This window comes from Tenrec ecaudatus, chromosome 3 (genome assembly GCF_050624435.1).
Source record: "Tenrec ecaudatus isolate mTenEca1 chromosome 3, mTenEca1.hap1, whole genome shotgun sequence".
NCBI classification, from domain to species: domain Eukaryota; kingdom Metazoa; phylum Chordata; class Mammalia; order Afrosoricida; family Tenrecidae; genus Tenrec; species Tenrec ecaudatus.
The window spans coordinates 75,584,256-75,601,718 of record NC_134532.1 but is presented as its reverse complement, the minus strand read 5'-3'; the positions used below and the strand labels follow the sequence as shown (position 1 = coordinate 75,601,718).

Sequence of the window (17,463 nt, the reverse complement as noted above, 5' to 3'; positions counted from 1 at the left end):
TGCTTGATTAAATTCAGGAGTGATGTGCATCAAGGTTCTATCCTCTGCCCGTACTTATTCAATCTGCACACTGAGAAAATCATCAGAGAAGCTGGCTTATATGAAGGAGAATGTGGCATCAGGATAGGAGGAGGTCTTATTAACAATCTGTGATATGCAGATGACAAACCTTGCAGTCTGGAAATGAAGAGGACTTGAAGCACTTGATGACGAATATCAAGGATTGTAACCTTCTATGGATTACAACCCAATGTTAAGAAATCCTCACAATTGGACCAAAAGGTAATATCATGATAAATGGGGGAAAAACTGAAGTTGTCAAGGATTTTGTTTTGTTTGGATCCACAGTCAATGCGCATGGAAGCAGCAGTGAAGAGATCAAATGATGCATTTGTATTGGGTAAATTTGCTACGCAAGAACTCTTTAAAATATTGAAAGGCAAGGATGTTACTTTAAGGACTAAAGTATGTAAGTCATGGGATTGGAAATTGCCTCATATGCGTGTGAAAGTTGGACATTGAATAAGAAAGACCATAGAAGAATTGATGTATTTGAAGTATGGTTCTTTCGAAGACTATAGAAAGTACCATGGACTGTCAAAAGAACAAACCAACCTTAGAAGAAGTACAGTGAGAATTCTCCTTAGAAGCAAGGATGGCAAGGACGGTGAGATTTCATCTCATGTACTTTGGACATGTTTTCATGGTTTCAGGAGAGGCCAGTCTCTGGAAAAGGATATCATACTTGGTAGAGAGACGGAAAAAGATGAAGACCTTCAGCAAGATGGATTGACACAGTGGGTTCAAACATAAGAACACTTGTGGGAATGACCAGGAAGGGCAGTGTTTTGTTCTGTTGTACACTAGGTCACTAGGCGTTGTAACTTTTATTGCACCTCACTGCAATAAAAATAATGACATTTCATTGGGAAAATCTGCTACACTAAACTCCTTTATAGTGTTGAAAAGTAAGGTTGTCACTTTGAAGATTAAAGGTTCACCTGACCCATGCCATAGTATTTTCAATAGCCCCATATGCCTGTGGAAATCAGACAATCAATAAGGACCGTTGGAGGAGATTTGATGCATTTGAGTTACGGTGTCAGCAGGGAAGACCGGAAGTTCCATGGACTTCCAGAAGAACAAACACATCTGCCTTGGAAGATGACCAGTTGGAATGCTCCTTGGAAGTGGGGATGTTGTGATGTGGAACGTTCAACATGTTATCACGGAGACCAGTCCTGGGAGAAGGACGTTGTGCTTGGTAAGGATAAGGTCAATGAAAAGAGAAAGGTTGTCAAGGAAGTGGATTGACAGTGGCTGGACAATAGGCTCAAGCATAACAATGATTGTGAGGATAGCTCAGGACCCAGGAATGTGTTAGGGGAATGTGTGTGTGTGTGTGTGTGTGTGTGTGTGTGTGTGTGTGTGTGTGTGTGTGTGTGAAGAGCTGCTTTGAGTGTTGAGGAACCAAAGTATTGCTTTGGGTATCTCACTCTCTTTAGTCCACAAACACCAATTTTCTTTCATTCTAATTCCTTTCACACTCAGCATGTGGTGATACCGACTTCCTAGATCCCTTCAAGGTTTCCGAACCAGATGTCCAGGAAGAGCGCTGGTAGTGCAGTAGTAAAGCATTGGGTGGTGATCTGCGTGGTAGGCAAGTCAAAACCATCAGCAGTTCTGCTGACGAAAGACTAGACTTTCTGGTCCCCTAAACCGTTACAGTCTCGGAAACTTGTAAAGGGATCGTTGTGAGTTAGCATCCACTCGGTAACAGTGATGCTTTTGTTTGTTTGCTTTTTGAGTATTGAGACCGAGGAGCCCTGGTGGCACAGTAGTTAACTTGATCGCTTAACCAAAGGTTGTGGGTTGAAACCCCCAAGCAGTTCAGCAGGAGAGATAGTAGTCTGCTTCCATAAAGATGTACAGCTCTAGAAATCCGACGGGCATTTTCACTAAGGTATTAATAGGGTTGCTGGGAAGCTTTAATTGACCTGTTAATGTGGGTGTGGTTTGACTGAAGACCTACCAGCCACTTAAAAAAAATCATTTTATTGGGGGCTCATTCAACTCCTATCACAATCCATACATCCATCCATTGTGTCAAGCACATTTGTACATTTGTTGCCATCATCATTCTCAAAACATTTGCCTTCCGCTTGAGTCCTTGGTATCAGCTCCTCATTTTCCCCCTCCCTCATGAACCCTTGATAATTTATAAATTATTATTATTTCGTCATATCTTACCCACTCCCTTCACCCACTTTTCAGTTGCCCATCCCCAGGGAGGAGGTTACATGTAGATCCTTGTAATCGGTTCCCCTTTCTATCCCACTCTCACTCCACCCTCCGGTTTCGCCACTCAGCACTGGTCCTGAAGGGATCATCCGCCCTAGATTCCCTGTGTTTCCAGGTCCTATCTGTACAAGTGTACATCCTCTGGCCTAAAACAAACAAACTCACTGTCATTGAGCCGCTGCTGACTCATAGCAACCCTAGAGGAAAGGACAGAACTACCTCTATGAGTTTCCAAGACTGTAATTTAATGGGAGTAGAAAGTCCCAACTTTTCCCCAAGAAGTGACTGGTAGTTTCGAGCTGCCAACCTTGGGGATCGCAGACCAAAGTGTAACCACTCTTAAGAAGAAAGAGGAGGCTTTCTACTCCTGTAGTGAGTTACAGCTCAGAAACCCACTGACTTCCATCGAGTGACCCTATAGAGTAGAGTCACTGTGGGTTTCAAGGACAGTAACTCTTTGCGGGGGTCAAATGCTCATCTTCCTCCCGTGGAGTGGCTGGTGGTTTCAAACTGCTGACATTATGTTCAACAGCCCAACACGTAGCCCACTATGCGACCAGGGCTCCTACAGAGGCGTTTACACTGTTCTATAGGGTCGCTGTCAGTTGGAATCCCCTGATAGAAATGAATTTGGTTTGTGGCTGAGGTTGTCCTGCCACTTCTTTGGGGCTGGCTTTCACACGCTTAACTCCGCCTCCTCACGGTTATTGGCTGTAGTTCTTCCAGGACACGCCCACTCCCCCCGCCCATAACAGCCTCAAACCTGATTGGATGCCAACGTTCTTTTGTTATGGCAAAATCAAATCGGTGTCTTAGGAGATAGGACTGGGGCTCCAGCCAGCTAGTGCGCAGGCGTCAGTGCTGAGTCAGGATTGGCTGGAGTCTGGGCGGGACGAGGCGGGACTTTCCTCTTGGCGCACGCTCTGTGGGCGGAGAAGGCGGGGCTGCGAGTGTCAGTAAGTCCAAGCGTCCGGCCCGAGGCGTCCTCCCACCGCTGCTTCTCCCGGCGCCTCCAACAGCAGGTGAGGGCGGTCCCGGGCTGCGGCGGCGGCGGGAGCTGAGGGCCCCGGGCCTCGAGGGCCGGAGGACTGGAGGGGCGGGGTGCAGGACAGCGGCCTGGGGCTGTTGTGGCGGGTGGCTGAGGCCTGGCTCCCTGCGGAGCCCCTGCGCCAGCTCCCTTTCTGGTGGTCTTGCAGGGCCCTGCGGCCCCCGTGCGCCCCGGCCCCAGGCGCACACTCCAGTCGGGGATCGGGCTGCGGGAGGGCGCCTGGGGGCGCGGGACCGTGCTTGGCTGGGCGCTCAACCCAAGAGACGGGGAAGCAGTGGGGTCCTTTTGGGCGTTGACAGCTACGCTGGGATTCGTTGTTCTTTCAGCTTCTCTCGAAAGTCTTGCTGGCAAGTTTGGGGTGGGAGTGGGGAATAAGGATTAAACACCAAAGGGCGACTCTCGTGGAAAGACAAGGGTTCCTTGACCCAGCGTCTCGGCCTCCCGGTGCTATGACATAACAGAAGGGCAGCTGCTGGGCCAGGTGTTCCAACATGCCGATACACTCTGCCTTCTAGCCCCTCCCCAAGGCTCCTCATTCGTTCAAATCGCCCCCAGGGTCTTGTCGAATTTGAAAAGGGGTTCGGGGTTCGCCTACTCCGGAATCGAAACAAAGCGTCAGATTTGACCTAATGCGAACAAACTCTGCGTACCCCTGCAGCTTAAGGGAATGAAATGGATCATCAGTTGCTTGGTTCTCAACCTAAATGCCCCAGGGATCTGGCATCCGAGGTTGCCAACCGTTTGGCCGGCTCTGGTTGTTGTTGGGTGCTGTGGCGTTCTTGTCATTTAGAGCAAGCCCCTGTCACTATTGCACTGCCCTACCATGTAACTCAGGTTGGGCCCCATGGGAAAGCTTGGTGTTTGCGCACACCCCTTACTCCGTGGTCCATGTCTTGGTGATTTGCTTCTACAAAGATTATCCACCAACCCCACTGCCTTAGATTCTGACTCAGTGTGACGCTAGAAAAGGTTTTGGAGGCTGCCGCTCTCTATGGGAGTGGAAAACCACCTCTTTCTCCCAGAGGACAGCAGGTGGGTTTGAACCACTGGGCCTTGCAGCCAGCAGTCTAACACTTACCAGCAGCATCATTAAGGCTCTTAGAAAACCTGATGAGGTAGTTCTGTTTTGTCACAGGGGCTTCTGTGAGTCAAAGGTACCTTCCTCCCAACGAGCCCCTGGGTGGGTTCAAACTGCCAACCTTTCCATTAGCTGAGCTTAGCCATAGCACCACCAGGGCCCCATAAATTATGATAAGACTCACATGAGAGTTTCGTCTATTTGATGGAACAAAGCAGAGACTTTGGAGTTCGATCTGGAAAGCAGTTTAAGTAGAATGCTCCTTAGAAGATGGCAAGACTTCATCTCACATATTTTGGACTTGTTTTAAAGAGCGACTGAAACCAAACATAATGGCATCGAGTTGATTGTGATTCATGGTGACACTACAGGGAAGGATAGAACTGCCCCCATGGGTTTCTAAAACCAGCTCTTTACAGGAGTAGAAAGCACATCTTTGTCCCGAGGTGCGGCTGGTGATTTTGAACTGCTGACCTCAAAGTTAGCAGTCCTAGTCAGCAGCCCCTGCATAACTACTATGCCACCAGGGCTCCTGCTAACAGAGACTAGCTGAGACATCCTGCTTGGTAAAGTAGAGGCCATCAACAAAGAGGAAGGCCTGCCATCAGGAGGATTGACCCAGTGTCTGCAGCAGTGAGATTGATAACAGTAATAATGCGGATGACACAGGCCCAGCCCTGCTTCCTTCTGTTGCACATAAGGTCGCGATGAGCCCAAACTCCATGGGACCCCAAAACACCTTCACGAACAGACTTCTGGTGCAGACATTGGTTGTAAAACCTGAGACAGACTAACCTTTTTGGAATTTTGTGTCGTGCGTATATATTGCTGTATCCTTCTATCCATTTGATGAAATAACGATGGAAGTACAGTAATGCACAAAGCAGATGACAGTTGATGTTGGATCATAGAGGAAAATCTGCTTTAAATGCAGCGAAATTTGGTGGTTGCGGTTGGACAGGACTAGGGAAAAAGTCTCAAGCGTCCCAGTCTCCTGTCTGAGTGTAGCTCGGGTGGGCTGCTGGGCAAGGCTGGGGGGCATGAGCTGTAGTCTCGGCTCTGTTGGTCATTAGCTTCGTGATTTGGGGCAGGCCATTCTCATCGCCAGCCCTGGCTTCTTTATTTGTAAAATAGGCATCTACAACATACGATGTGGCCTAGGGGGTTCCCCTTGGGGCTGCTAACCACAAAGTCAGCGGTGTGAACACACCAGCTGGAGAAAGATGAGGCTTGCTGCCCTCTCAAAGATTAAGAGCCTGGGGAACCCAGGGGGCAGTTCTACTCTGTCCTGTAGGGATGTTGTGAGCTAGAATCTACTTGATGGCAGTTGGTTGAAATGATTGAAGCTAAAAGAGAACATGATACCTTACATTTCTTGAATTATGCACTGTGTACTAATAATCATGCATGTGTGTGTATCAACTCATTACATCCTCACAACAACCCTCTATCTACATTCTCTTGCTTTTCCTACTTTGCAGATTAGGAAACTGGTTGAGAACATAGCGATTGCCTTAGTGTAGGGTTCTCGAGCCTACACACAGCAGAGCTGGCGTTTGAGTTCAGGCACAGTTCACGTTCCTACCACTGTGCTCAAGGTCCTCTGGGGAAGAGGGATACTGTAACACGATGAGTAGAGATTGTAGACATTTATTTGATACTGTGTTAGTCTTTGGTCACGGTTAGGTGTGTGGGCATAGAAAAGATCATTTATTTAGTTAAATTGATCTTAATGCAGTGGTTCTCAACCTTCCTAATGGCGCCTCCCTTTAATACTGTACCTCATGTTGTGGTGACCACCCCATCTATGGGCGTACCTGCATGTGGGTCTAGAGACGGATAGAGGAGTGGTGTCTCAGACCATCAGAAATATGGTCTTAGGTGACTCCTGTGAAAGGGTTCTTCAACCCCCTAAGGGGTCACCACCCACAGGTTGAGAACCACTGCCCTAATGTTTGCCATACTTCCTGATGCTTGTTTTCACCATGCCTTCTGACTCCTGGATGCAAGTGACCCAAAAGATTCTGGACTATCGTCCACTGACCACGACTGGATGAGAGTAGGTCCCAGAATTAACTCTTGTTGTTTGAGATGTTCTGTAATACGTGACTGGCCATAGCTTAGGTTAGAGGTGTGGAATCTCAGAGACTCCATTTCAGGGCTAAGGCAAGTGCCTGGTACTCAGAGCAGCCTTGGATCGAACAGAGCCTCAGCACCCCGAATTTGTTTTGACGTTCCCACCTTTTAGGTATTCATAGGAGCCTTCCCTCATGTGTAAGAAAGCGTGGAGTTTGAGTGATGTGATAGCAACGGTCGACGTACAGGGCTCTTATGCTTGGAGCACGCAGCTTTGCACGGGGCACATCCCGGGATACGCTGAGGGAGTGTGTCGGGGCGCTTCCGGCTCAGTGATGCACAGCTGAGGAAGGATTCCACATATTTTGAAAGAAAATAAAATACTTGAACACAGACATCTCAACAACTTTTTTTTAAATCTCAACAACTTTTCAAAGCGTGATCTTCAAATACTAGAATACTGTCTATACTCGTGTATAAGCCGAGTTTTTCAGCACATTTAAAAAAATCGTTTTATTAGGGGCTCATACAACTCTCATTGCAATCCATACATACATCAATTGTGTAAAGCACATTTGTACATTCATTGCCCTCATCGTTCTCAAAACACCTGTTCTCCACTTAAGCCACTCACACCACTGGTCCTAAAGGGATCATCCACTCCGGATTCCCTGTGTTTCCAGTTCCTATTTGTACCAGTGTACATCCTCTGGTCTAGCCAGACTTGCAAGGGAGAATTCGGATCATGAGTGGTGATGGGGGGACGGGGACGAGGAAGCATTTAGGAACTAGAAGCAAGTTGTATGTTTCATCGTTGCTACACTGCACCCGTGACTGGCTCTTCTCTTCCCCGAGACCCCTCTGCAAGGGGATCTCCAGTGGCCTACAAATGGGCTTTGGGTCTCCACTCCACACCCCCACCCTCATTCACTATGATAAGATTTTTTGTTCTGATGATGCCTGATACCTGATCCCTTTGACGCCTCATGATGGCACAGGCTGGTGTTCAGCACATTTTTTAATGCAGTTTTTGTGATAAGATTTGGTACCTTGGCTGATTTTTGGTTCAGCTTATACTCAAGTATATAGGTAGGTTGAGTAACTTACCAGATAATAAGAAAAACAACCCCTTGGAAAATATATAGTAATCCATCTGTTTGGATTTACATGGGTGCGGTGGTACAGTGAGTTAAGCATTGTGCTACCAACCATAGGGTCAACAGTTTGAATCCACTAGCCCTGATTGGGAGAAAGATGAAGCTGTCTGTACCCCTGAAAGATATATAGTTTGGGAAACCCTATGGAGCAGTCTTACTCTCTCCTGTGGAGTTGGTAAGCGTCAGAATCGACTAGCTGGCAGTTAATGGGGACTAAGCTACACTTCCTTTGAAGTCCATAAACCTGTGACAAGAAATCAGAGGAGCCCCACTACTAGAAACGTGACTGTGATTCTAGCTTCTCAGACAGCCGGGCTTTCTCGGTTCCGCAGACGGAAGCATAGCAGTGCCTAGGGTGTAGTAATCAGACCCGAAACCCACTGCTACTCTGCATGACCTTCCAGGACAGAGTGGAACTGCTCCTGACATGTCCCGAGACTGGAAATCTGTGTGAGAGCAGACTGCCTCCTCTTTCTTCCGAGCAGCAGCTCGTGGGTCTGAACAGCCGACCTTGTGGTTAGCAGTCCAACACTTATCCGACAATAGTAGGTGCTCAGCAAATACTTGTTGAAAAAGTAACAGCATGGTAGAACTAAATTGCTTCCAGGCAGTAGATGCGTTAACAGATCTGTTTGGGGCAGCAATCTGGCGTCATTACTGAGTGCACTTGAGCACATTGACGGTGAAATGAAGGTTAGCAACAGAGGAGCACAGTTCCCAGTGTCCTGATGTGTTCTGCTGATTTATAGGTTTTTATCCAAACAATAGTTTGATTCTTTTTCTGTCTACTTACTCTGTTTTGGTGGATTAATTACAACTATGAGTTGACTCGATGGCAGTGAGTGATCACTCAGAGGTGGCATGTGGAGCATCGTCATTTATTCCACGTGGTTGTTAGATGACATTGAGTCAGCGCTGAGCCTCTGCACAACAAAAGGAAACACTGCATGCTCCTGGGCCATCTTCACAACCCTTCCTCTGCCCGAGCCCATTGATGCAGCCCCTGTGTCACTCCATCTCCTCGAGGCCCTTCCTCTCTGTCACCACCCTCCACTTTACCAAACGTGATGTTCTTCTCCAAGGACTGTCTCACCTGACCCTATGTCCAGAGTATCTGAGACGAAGTCCTGCCATCCTTGCCTGTAAGGAGCACTCTGGCTGTATTTCTTCAGCACAGATCCCTTTGTCCTTGTAGCAGTCCCTGGTACTTTCAGTGTTCTTCTCCAGCACCACAATTCAAATGCACCGATTCTTCTTAGATTTCCTTATTGCGTGTCCAGTTTTCCCATGCGTGTGAGGCAGTGGAGCTTACAGGCACAGCGTAGTCCTCAGAGTAACCAATAGCCTTGCTCTTCACCACTGAAGAGGTCTTGTGCAGCAGATTTACCCAATGCAGCACTTCTTTTGAGGTCTTTTGGTCTCTTCACTGCTGCTTCCATGAGGCATGATTGTGGAGCTAAGCAAGGCAAAGTCCTTGACACCTTCAGCACTCTCTCCGTTTATCATGATCTTATTGCCTAGTGGCCCTCCGTTGTGAGGATTTGGGTCTTTTTTTTACATTGAGTTATAATCCATATTAAAGACTACTGATCTTCATCAGCAAATGCCTCAAGCCCTCCTCACTTTCAGCAAGCAAGGTTGTGTAATCTGCATTTTGAGTTGTTAGTAAGCCTTCCTCCAATCCTGATGCCGCATTCTTCTTCATACAACCCGGCTTCTCTGATGATGTGCTCGGCCTACAGATTGAACAGGTCTGGGGAGAGGATGCAACCTGACACACCCTCCTGATTTTAAACCATGCACTCTTCCACAGTAGTGTTTTAGCTACATTATTATTTATTATTTTCCTTTTGACTTGAATGTATTAATACAACATTAAACAGTTTACTGATGAAGATTATTTTGGAAAAGATTTGTCTTTATCCCTACTATCTTTAATATAAGAATATTAAAACCCAAAGTTTCTCATTTTATGGTGTGCTTTATCCATATTAGTGTATCTTTTACGTACCCTACATCAGTGAATGGACAGTTTATCAACATTCTCCCATGTTAGGGTTATAATTCTTTTTAGAAGCCACTCCATTGGAGAGCACAATGATCATTTAGTATTTTCTGAGTAGTTAAGCTGTTTCTTATTTCTTGGATTGTGAATAAGATTTACTTACATGAGCTTTCTTATGTAACTTTTCCCTTCATTGTAGTTGTCCTTAGGCTAAATGTCCATGAGTAAAATTATTTAGCAAAAGAGATTTAAATGTTTTTATGGATCCTTTTATAGAACTGTTTTCCAAAAAACATATACAACTAAATTTATTTTTCAATATTTATGTATTTTTTTAAAACTTTACTAGAATTGATCACCTCTTGCTTTTCAGAAAAACTATTTACTAGATATACAATGGTATCCAATTTAATTATGTATTTTTAAAATGTTATAAGTAACAAGGAACTTAACATGTTCTATTGTTTACTAACATCTTTCTCTCTCTCTCTCTCTCTCTCTGAAAAATATTAATATATACTCTTTGCTATTGGTCTTTTACTCTTAGAAACAATAAAATATGTGCTAGGGTGCCTATTAGCCCACATAATTTCATTATCTTTTGAAACTCTGCCTTAGTTACTGGATGTGTTTGTTTCCAACTTTTCATCGTTGCAGATCATTCATCAAGGACTCTGTATCCAAGATCCAAAAGTTTGTTTCCCAAAATGATGAATGCCGACATGGACGGTGCGTGTGCCTTTTCCATCTGGTACTTTCCTGGTCGGTGGGATGCTTTTGCTTCGTTATGCAGTGGGAAGGAGGGAGGGACAACTCCTGGAAGAAGACTAGCATCTCGGCTACCCATCTGGTTCTAGAAAGGGAGCCATCGTGGCAGAGTGGTCACTCGTTGGGCTGCTAACCGTAAGGTTAGTGGTTTGAAACCACCAGCCACTCCCCTGGAGAAAGAAGAGGCTTTCCAAGCTTTTAAAGAGTTACAGTCCTGGAATCCCACCTGTAGGGTCGCTGTGAGCCGGCATCCATCGATGGCAGAGTTAGGAGGTTTAGGAGCTCATAGTATATCTGCCTTGCGCAGCGTGGGGGTGTCCAGTGTTCCTTCCCGGAGGAGCATGATGGGTGTAAAGAAAGCATCTTGCCGGTTCTTAAGCACTAAGCCACACACAGGAATTCCTTCTGTGAACTCATAGTAAATGAGCCTTCTCATTGCAGCAGTTGATGCCGAGAATCAGGTGGAACTGGAAGAAAAAACCCGGCTGATTAATCAAGTGCTAGAACTCCAGCACACACTGGAAGGTGAGTTGGCATTTGTGGTTTTCTTGACTGACATTCCGATCTGGGCAATAGCGTTTATCTTGCTAAACTTCAGGTTACTGCACACGGTTTTTAAGGTATAAATCTGGAAGTCCGTTTCCATCGTGTTTTCGTCCTCCCTCCTGCCTACAGTGTTGGCTAATGCTTTTACAGGAGAGGGAGGTACAACGAGGAAAAGTTCAGGAAAACTCCATTATCTTTCAATTCCGGCTTTCCATGAACTTCATGAGCCCCCTTCATAGTATGTTCCTCTGTCATGTCTCTTTTCTTTCAGTAAGTGATTTAGTGCTATTTCGTTCATACACGAGAGCTTGTGTTTAAGCTTCGGCCTTGTGGGAAAGCTCACTTTAGTTGGCTGACACCTGTGTTTGGAGTCGTGCTGGCCTAGTGGAGTCTGGGTGGCTGCTCACCACACTCGAGCCTTTGGAACCCACCGCTGTTCTGCGAGAGGAGATGACGGACTCAGAGACCCGGGGGGCAGCTCGCCTCTGCCCTGGAGGGTGGCCGTGAGTCAGAAGCCACTCGATGGCATGGATATGCCTGTATGAAAAATAGCCTGCACCAAATGGAGAAAATGAGAACCACCACCCAAACAACTTGTTTTTAAGACGAAAGTAAGCGGCTGCGTTTTGTTGGGAGCACTGGCGTCACTCAGAGCCCTCGGGCTGCTTCCCATTGGACGCAGCGACAGCCAAGGCCTTCCTGTCCACAGCTGCGCCTTCTCCCTCCCGCTCCACGCAGTCTCGCTCTGGCTGGGCATCTCCACCTCAGATACACTCTGCTCCTTGCTGCTCCTTCCGGTGTCAGTGACCCATCGGCGCAGTGTCTTAGCAGCTGCTGTTCCTTGGTCTGAGTCTTCCTCCCGTAGTTATTTTCATATTTCCATGGCTTCATTTCCCTCACTTCATTTAGGTCTCAGGTCAGATTCCCCTGACATTGCCAGTTGAAGAGCACCTTCCCTCCTAATCACTATCCTTCTTAGCTCTCATACCTTTTCTCTGTTTGATTTATAGTCACTTGTTTAATGCCTTTTCCTCACCCCCTTTTATTAGACACACACACACACACACACACACACACACCGCGCACATTGGCATGTAAGCTCTTCAAAGGCGAGATCCTTTGTGCTTGGTCACTATTTCACGCTCACCTCCCAGAGCAGGCCCTGGCTCACAGTGGGCATAACCACACGTACTTGTGAAATGAAGGGAGAGAGTAAATTTTACAATCTGATCATCAGGAACCGTGCTTCCTTCATTGCGTGCTCATATAAAGATACTATATGACTAGTTGCTAGAGGAAGTTGGCTGCCTATATCCCATATATAAAATCCTAAGATAGGAACTAGACTTCTGGTTCTAAAAAGTATGGTTTTCTTATAAAAGAATAGCCATTTTAAGAGTTAATGAAACATACCTGCTGACTTTGTTGCTGTCAGGTGCCGTTGGCTCTGTTCCTGCTCACGGCTACCCTGTGCGCATCAGAACAAGAGCCTATATTCAACCTGCCCAAATTGGTTCTTAAAAAGGATTTCCTGATTGGTGCAGAGTTGATGCCACTTGCCCTAATTTCTCGAAAGCAATCTGAATTCAGTAACCACATGTCAGGGTTTTGGTTTCCCCCTTTAAGAAGGAAGCTCTGAAAATTAGTTGGTGACTGTCCTCGCCATCAAGGTGCTCGTCATAAGGTGTAGCCAGTGATAGCTTGTTTAGATAAACAACATTTGGTAATGTCATTGTTACCCTTTTTTGTTTTTTCTCCAATCTAGATCTGTCTGCAAGGGTAGACGCAGTTAAGGAAGAAAACCTGAAGCTAAAATCGGAAAACCAAGTTCTTGGACAATATATAGAAAACCTCATGTCAGCTTCTAGCGTTTTCCAAACAACTGACACCAAAAGCAAAAGAAAGTAAGGGCCCGAGAGCTCTGAGCTTCATGGCATTGCTGCTGGGTGGTTTCTGTTCCTCGGTTCTGTGTTCCTTTCACCTGGATAGATTCCAGACGTCTCCGTCCCTTTGTTTGTGGCTTCCTCGAGTAGTTTTATGAAGATAATGGCAGAGCTAGGCAAAGTTAAGAGAACTAAGACAGAACAGGAGACTTCTCCGAGTTTGTATATGATGTTAGTCAATGGAAATGTGCAAATGTATTGTAGAGACTTTATAATTAGAATTGCTTATATTTATGAAACCTTGAAAACGAATGTTTTATCCAATTTGCATTTTTAGGGTTAGCACTGTCTTATACGTGTAGTACCAAGATGACACAAGAAAATAACTACCATGTTGTGGAAAAGTGACCAAAATCCTGTACTGAATGCACAGCTTTCTATGTCCCCTGTCCGCCGTCGTGTGCCTCTTTCCCGTTGGCCGCTCCATTCCCATCTCCCTGCCCCGGAGGAAACCAAAAGCATGGTCTCACATTTGGAAGAGCGGTTTCACTAGTCCATCACTTATGAGAGCAACCTGACGTCCTCGTAACGCACTCAAAATAACCTTCTCAGCTGGGGCTTGTGTATTTGTTATAGTTAGAAGATAGGATGGTTGTTTTTCTTTTTAATAAATTGAATGGAAATAAAGATTATTCCTTGACACTATGAATTTTCAAACTGGGAATTTTCAAACTTCCCTTTGCACAAGATGACTGACGTGGCACCGGAGGGTAAATATTGTGCATGCTTAAAAGCGAAAACCTTGGGTAAAACAGAGCAGAAAAAGACTTAGGAAGCAACCGTAGCCAACTCCAAAGGTCTTCATTCCAAATTTGTGTTGTCACCTCTACAGTTTATGCCTTTGGGTTTGCAAATGATGCGAAAGTGGGTTGACGTCAGAGCAGCAATGTAAACCACATCTAGAAGAAAGCAGTTACACAGTGTTTGGCCTTCTAAGGCTTATTTATAGCAAGCAGTGTTGCTCAAAGTGGCCGGCCATCCTACCCCCTAGGGGTGATGGAGTGATTCAGGGGCTGCAAAAGCAGATACCTACACTTTATTCTGGCTGTAGTACAAACGTTTTCAATTGTCAGGGCAGCGTTGAGTCGTTTCTTTTCTGAAAAGGGGGTGATGAACCAAATATGTCTGGGAACCCGTGATTTATAGCACCTCTAAGATTATCTTTTGCACAAACTCTTCCGAGTGTGTTAGTATCAGAATCATGAAGAAGAAGGGGAGAGCCCTCCTGTGTACTAATTGATAACCGTCCGCAGTATTCTCGCTCACCACTTCTCCCAGAATTTTCTGTAAGTCCAGTTATTTGATTTACAGAGTCTTGGGCATCCTTTTACTGAACAATTTTTAAAAATTCATTTGTAGTTTCCACTTAAAAATGGCATCACAAATAATGTTAAAATGTTTATTACAGTAGAAGAGCTCCACTAACATAGTTTATGGTTTAGACTTGGGGCTACTTTTAATCATGGAATAATCTTATGATTGCACTGATGGATTTGTTAAATGACTTCCTTTGTATGAATACTTGATCGTTACACGGCAGACATTATGCTTCCCTTTTGTGATCTAATTTACAAGCATTAAAAACTCTGCTGCAATTCTACTTTGCTGTTTAATAAAAAGCCGTTTCAGAGATGGTGTGTTTGTCATGATTGTCCCGGTGCTGGGTATGTTGTGGTGTATCTGGGATTGAGCATAGCCAAAGGATCAATCACCTGTCCTCGGGATCCATATCACTGGGCATGTGGAGAAAGGTGATCTTTAATAAAACAAACATTGGGTATTACACATATCAATTTTAAAAATGAAAGCATTCCAATAAAGAGGCAAGGAATCCTAGCTCTCCAAGGGAAAGGGAGTTGGATTGTTCTGGTCAAGCCGGATTACTCTAAGGAGCCGTGGCAGCTCGGTAGGTAAATATCAGAATGCTACCTAATGCCACTAGTGGCGCCATGGGGGACAAGGCCGGTGACGTGCCACCATCAAGGCTGTTCTGTGCCGTGCAGTCAGCCCCCACTCACAGCCACCCCAGATACAACAGAAGAAAACACTGCCTTGATTGAATCCATTGTCACAGCCACTGCCAGTCTCCATCTCCTGGATGGGCGTCCTCTCTCTCACTGATCCTCTACTTCAGCAAGCATGATGGCCTGCGCCTGACCAGACCCGGCGCTCCCTGATAGACTGTCCAACTTCCAAAGTTGCAACGTCCTCGCCTCCAAGGGGCATCCGGCTGTTCTTCCAAGACCACCCTACTTCCAGTGTTCCTTGGCAACACCAGGATTCCACTGCATCAGTTCTCCAGCGTTACTGCCCAGCAACTGAGAAGACCATGCCTCGGGCCAAGCAAACCTTAATGTTCCAAGTGAATCTTCACCCTTCAGTACTCTAAAGAGGTCTGGTGTAGCAGGCGTGCCCAGTGCAATACGCCATTTGATAGCGGACTAGGAAACCCTATGGGCAGCACCCAACGAGCGGTAATAGAGTGGCTCAGACTCCTAGAATGTTTCTCTCAGCCGATGGTTCCCCGCTGAGCACCGAAGGCCAGCAGCCCTTTTCCACGCAGTCATTCTGGAGCTCAGGTTAAGTATGGGCACTGCCATTCTCAACCAAAGCGCTCTGAGCCACAGGTTATCACCAGCCCAATCTCTGAGCTTCTAACCAAAAGGGTAGCAGTTTGAACCCACCCAGAAGTGCCTTGGAAGAAAGATCTCATGATCTGTGCTGAAAGGTCCCAGCCAAGAAGTGCCTTTGGGGAAATCTACTCTGCGGTTGGAATTGCCCAACAAGAGCCCAGCAAAAGCCAACGTGCTCGGGCAGGTTTATGGGCTGGACCTGGAAATAACCCATCTTGTCTTCTCTGCTATGGCTTGAGAAGTCAAAAGCAACTAGCTGTGAGAGTGACAGTGTTGCAGTCCCTGTGCTGGGCAGCCATGCTCCCGCTGCAACTTGATTTCCACGAAGACATAAAGGGATTTGAGGCAACCAGCCACCACCGCCGAGCCCTCTTCCCTTGCTGCTAAGTCTCTGTGCGCAACATTCTTTCTCCACAGAACATTCTCAAGCCCTGCTCGTCCAATGACTGGTTCAGTTCCGAGTCCAGGATCTTAAGGGCCATCAGCTACTGTGCCTTTTTTAATAGTTCCACAGTTTCGAAATGGAAGGTCGGTCAGGGTGGAGGGTTGGAGTGGCAGTGGAATGGTTAAGTTCCTCCACTGCTAGCTGAAAAGTTGGCAGTTCAAACCGACTCACATCCCAACCTCACTGCTCTTGAGTTGATTCCAGCTTACAGTGACCCTATAGGTCAGGGTAGAACTGCCGCTTTGGGTTTCTGAGATTTAAATGTTTGTGGGAGTAGAAAGCCTCATCTGACTGGTGGGTTTGAACCACTGACCTTGTGGCTCTATGCATAACCTGCTACACCAGTAGGCCTGAACCCACTGAGGCACCTGCAAACAGCTCTGGTGATCTGCTTCCAAAAGATTGTAGCTTATGGAATTATTGTGCAGACAGGGCCACGGGGAGCTGGACTTGACCCACAAAAATGAGGTCCTTGTCCCTGCCACCGTGGAATGGAAAGTAGTGATTATGGCCATAGTTAAAAAACAAAATAACTATGTGTGTGGTTTTTTAAAATCAAATTAAACCCTCAATTTGGAAAATGGAAAAAAAGTGGACCACTGATTCAAAGTATCTAGACTCCTTTCAGGGAGTCTCTGGGAAGTTTTGGTTCCTGATATTGGGGATGTTCCTTGATTCGATCCTGATTCTCCGCTCCGGCTGGGATGCCATGGATCCATGCCCTCCACCATTCTTCATAGTTCTATCCATTCCCCGCCTAGATAAGTCTGAAGTCGAGGTTGGGGGGTGTTCCCTTCCTGGAAACTGTGGATGTGATTCATGTGTTTGGTACGCATTGTAACATCCAGCTCGTATTTCTTTGGTGGTAACTCTCTAAACATTCACAGGCTTTTTGTTTATCTACTTCCAGGGCCACGTGTTAGGAACGACAACCAAGCTTTGTTCTACTCCAAACTTTCAAAGTATCTTTTCTTTACCTCTTCACCTGCCCCTGCCCCTCTCTTTCAAAGTGGAGACCAACTGAAAATGATTGTATTAGGTCTCCAGATTAGGGACAAAATGAATTGTCTCCCCAATGCCTGCAAAGGTCCCAATGCAGGGGTGAGAAAGAGACCAGGTACACTAATTGGACACCTAAGACTTGGTGATCTACTCCCACACGGACTGAAGGTCACAATGAATCTAAGGGAAGGTTCGAACTGGGCATGCGCAGACAAGGAGCGCCCCCCCCCCCCCCGCCCCAAGCGCAGGTGAAACCAAACAAAGCTACAACCTTACAACCTAGACCCATGACATCACCCAAGTGTGCTTAACTCAGCCAATGAAGTCAGCCAATGCCCTCAACCCCGCCTCCCCCAGCCAGAGGAGGGCGGTCCAGGGCGGAGAGGATAAGAGCCAGGCCCAAGACCAGGCACAGCCTCTTGGCCCTCTTAGTCCACTGCCAGTCCCTCTTTAACTCTGTT

At 46.4% G+C, this 17,463-nt stretch overlaps 1 protein-coding gene across 2 annotated transcripts; it reads left to right on the top strand.

The window, feature by feature from the left end:
- The first annotated feature begins 3,226 nt into the window (after positions 1 to 3,226).
- Positions 3,227 to 14,554, top strand: SCOC (short coiled-coil protein). Of its 2 annotated transcripts, none has more exons than XM_075543765.1 (4): positions 3,227 to 3,323; positions 10,323 to 10,394; positions 10,878 to 10,958; positions 12,745 to 14,554. In XM_075543765.1, the coding sequence occupies exons 2-4, from the start codon at positions 10,373 to 10,375 to the stop codon at positions 12,885 to 12,887; spliced, it is 246 nt and encodes an 81-aa protein (XP_075399880.1). In that variant the 5' UTR covers positions 3,227 to 3,323; positions 10,323 to 10,372; the 3' UTR covers positions 12,888 to 14,554. The 2 variants fall into 2 exon arrangements, with proteins under 2 accessions (XP_075399880.1, XP_075399879.1); XM_075543764.1 differs by having other exon boundaries at positions 10,875 to 10,958.
- Positions 14,555 to 17,463: the final 2,909 nt, after the last annotated feature.